The sequence below is a fragment of the Sceloporus undulatus genome, chromosome 2 (genome assembly GCF_019175285.1).
Source record: "Sceloporus undulatus isolate JIND9_A2432 ecotype Alabama chromosome 2, SceUnd_v1.1, whole genome shotgun sequence".
Taxonomy (NCBI): Eukaryota; Metazoa; Chordata; class Lepidosauria; order Squamata; family Phrynosomatidae; genus Sceloporus; species Sceloporus undulatus.
Window position 1 is genome coordinate 46,362,669 of NC_056523.1, and position 3,877 is coordinate 46,366,545.

At 41.8% G+C, this 3,877-nt stretch overlaps 1 protein-coding gene across 1 annotated transcript; it reads right to left on the reverse strand.

Annotated features, from left to right (window-relative positions):
* Nucleotides 1-250: 250 nt before the first annotated feature.
* On the reverse strand, nucleotides 251-2,173 carry LOC121924210 (cell division control protein 42 homolog). Its single transcript, XM_042455410.1, has one exon. The coding sequence runs from the start codon at nucleotides 2,126-2,128 to the stop codon at nucleotides 1,553-1,555; it is 576 nt and encodes a 191-aa protein (XP_042311344.1). The 5' UTR covers nucleotides 2,129-2,173; the 3' UTR covers nucleotides 251-1,552.
* Between the last annotated feature and the right edge of the window lie 1,704 nt (nucleotides 2,174-3,877).

The following is a 3,877-nucleotide window of genomic DNA, read 5'->3' on the forward strand; positions in this document are numbered from 1 at the left end:
TAGAAAAATCTCAATTTTATAATAAAAACACAGAAACTCTTAGGAACCTGGGACTTTCTCTCACAAAGCCACAGGTCTTGACGAAGCAGGATGACAGAGGACCCAGCAGTCTGAGAATTCAAAGTTTATTTTCCAGTTGTCGACAAAGGAAAAACGTTCTTGGTGGAAATCTATGTACCAAAAAACCCAAGACCCCGAACAGTCCAAAATGGCTTATATTTATACTGTAGTCAATTATACAAAGAGCTTCTTTTTTTTTTTTTTGAAGATACTTTATGTTTAATACATTTGAAAAAAATGCATATACAAAGAACTTAAGACATGGGGGGAAGCATCGGTTCAACACTAACAGGTCTACAAGAATTAAAGAGTCAGGGAAGATCGAGAATTATAAAGCTGGAGTATAATTCTGTTAAGATCCCTACTAACACTGGGGTCAGAGACCCTCGCATGATCTGCTACACTGAGCAACAACCCTAGAGGCCAGAGGCGCTATCGCATTTTGGGGTCCGTCCTCCATCCGTCCCCCAAGGTGCCAGATTCAAACATCTTTCCCCTCCATACCTTTTTTGTATGTTCCTGAGGCACATCTGATTCCCTTTCTCTTCAAAGGGAACACTGAACCACATTTGTGACACAAGTCAGCTTCTTAAGCTTCAAAACTCCCATTAACAGGTGAAGGCCATGTGGATAGATTTCAAAATAGATCAACTCACGCCGCCGATCATCAGACGCCTCTATTGCCAAGAGAAGGGGCCGGTTGTTTAATGGCTAACGTTTTCGTGTTCTTGAAAACTACAGACCGAAAAGTAGCAACTGATGGGGTGGGATTTATGTAGGGGTTTGTGTGTCTCTTTCATACACACACGCACATGCGCACAAAAGCTTTTGGCTGAAAACACAGACAAAGGGCTTGTTTTCGTTTCGTTCTTAGAAAGGGCAAGATAGGAAGGTCTGACCTCCTTGGAGGAAACAGAGGAAAACAGATCCAAGGCAACTTCGGAGGAGATGCAGATCGGAAAGGGCACTACATTCCTCTTCAAAGAAGCACCAGTTTGGGGCGTTTTTCAATTCCAGAATCTGTTCCAAGGACTGAAACCTGCTCACCCTCAGACTGCAAGCCGGCCCCATAAGCCCAAAGAATCCAAGTCATGCCAGGCTAGCAGTGATGGGTCAGGGCCTGAAAATTAGTCTGTTATATAGAGGGGAGGAGATCCCCACAAGCATGCTTGAATTTTAAAAACCAAACAAAAAAATTAAACAGTCAACAAAACAAAAACCCTAGTATTGATCTGTGTTGGTTTGAAATACAATATTATTCTTTTTCTTAAAAAAAGAAATTAGTTTAACCGAAGGGCAATGGAGAAGAGCACTAACATTTGCATCTCAGACAGGGGAGCGCATGGGAAGAGGGTGCGCGGCATTTGTCATTATTGCAACAAAAAAATAACAAATTGGGGGGGGGGAAATCTGAATCTTTAGTTTGATTTCGACATTGCTTTTTAGTATGACATCAACGCCAGCTTTGCAGAAGGGGCCGCGAAAAGGACGTTCATAGCAGCACACACCTGCGGCTCTTCTTCGGCTCTGGAGGCTCCAGGGCGGCCAATATCGCCTCGTCAAATACATTCTTTAGGCCTTTCTGCGTGAGTGCAGAGCATTCCACATATTTGACAGCCTTCAAGTCCTGCGCCAATTTCTCAGCAGTCTCAGGAGTGATAGGCTTCTGCTTATTCTTGGCAAGTTTCTCAATTGTGGAGGGGTCATCTCTGAGATCAATCTGGGTCCCAACAAGCAAAAAGGGGGTCTTTGGACAGTGGTGAGTGATTTCAGGTACCCACTTTTCTTTCACATTTTCAAACGAAGATGGCGAGACCACTGAGAAGCAGACCAGAAACACGTCTGTCTGGGGATAGCTGAGAGGCCGTAACCTGTCATAATCTTCCTGCCCTGCTGTGTCAAACAGGCCTAAGATATACGGCTCTCCACCGATCATCACAGTTACAGCATAGTTATCGAAAACCGTTGGTACATATTCAGATGGGAATTTATTTGTCGTGTAAGAAATTAGAAGACATGTTTTACCGACGGCTCCATCGCCCACAACTACATACTTAATAGTCTGCATAGTGAAGATGGGCTACTGGGTCAAGTCGAAGATTGATCTCCTCCTCCTCCTCCTTCTTTCCTCCAAAGAGCTTCTTCATAGGATCTTATTGGCTAATTTGCAGTTCAAACATACAGCTTTCTTGCAATCAGAACAAACACACATGCATACATTAGGGTTGCATTCCATTCATTGCTTTCCCCCTTGGCTACCTTGGCCCTCCCTCCTAACCTTCAGCAGAGGCCTGCTTATCTTGAATGAATTATGACTCCCTAAGTTTGTTCCTGGCTCTCTGTGTTACAGGCCTTCACTTTAGGTCAGCTTGTGCTTTAAAACACCTCTGCACTAATCCTTGTTTACATTTTCCAGGCCTCACTCTAAAAATGCTATTTCTCTTGACCATGTTGACTTCATCTTTCTACAAATCTATTATAGCAGAAAATTCACCCATCTCACTTCTTAGCTGGTATATTGCACTGGCTCATTGGTTAAGATGCTGACTGTGACAATCACAAGGTTGTCAAGTCAGCACTTTGAGGCCCAAGTGCCATGTGCAGAGTGAGTTCCCACCAATAGTCCCAGCTTCTGCCAACCTAGCAGTTTGAAACCATGTAAAAGGGCAGGCAGATAAATAGGTACCACTTTGATAGGAAAGTAACAGTGTTCTGTACAGTCATGCTGGCCACATGATCAACACTGGCTCCCTTGGCTTAGTAATGGAGATGAACACCACCTCCTACAGACAAACAGAACTTGACAATAATGTCAAAGGGGAAACCTTTTACATCCCAAATCTTGACCTATACTCAAGAGAATTTGGACTACAGCTTTCAGAATTCCCCCATCCACAGAAGCCAGTGGCCCTGCTGCCTGGGGATTCTGGGTACTGTAGTCCCCAAAACTAAATTTTCCAACCTCTACTGAGAAATAGGTTTTGCTAGACAATTCACACAGCAACAATGTGGATCACAAGAGCCACTGCTTCTTGATGTCACCCTACAACTATTGGTGTGTGTTATTACACAGACAAAGAATATTTGGAGTATTTGTAATTATAAGTGGCCAGAATCTTTTTAGTGTCTTACACATGCATCTATTCCTCTACGGAAGAACATCTGATTACCTCAAGACTATGGAAATAGAGTCCTTCATGTGGATGTGAATGTGGATGTGAATGCTGAAGTACGTGTAGTTGTTAATTCATCTCCACTATTGCTTGTGCATTGGGTTGCTTTTGTTATGTAGCAGCACCATTTAACACAAGCGCTTTGTAGCACAATCACCATGTAAATCAATCTGAAGAGACTATGAAAACCCATTTAGGATCTCAGCCATTATCTCACATTTTATAACATGTTGTAATTAGCTGGTCTTAGCAAACAGAGAATTTCAAGTACCTCACCGAACTACAAACCCCAGTATTCCACAGAATAACAACGATAGATATTGGTTATACTTCCTTCATAAGCAAAAATAATTGAAATCCAGATATCTACAAATCACAATGTAAATGCATCAATTGAAGAAAAATATATCTTTAGGTGATGGAGGAGAAAAAAGAAAGCTGAATAGAATTTCTCTAATGACTTTCCTTCAAGGGAGAAACACCAGACGAACTAAACAGGAAAGTAGAAGTGTTAAAATAAATAAATAAATAAGCAAGCAAGCAAGCAAGCAAAGAACTCAGTTTATGAGGATTGTGGCGAAAGTACACCTGTTTCATCAATGTTTAGAGTAACATTTAATGTTAAAATAAATGTGATTTTAAAA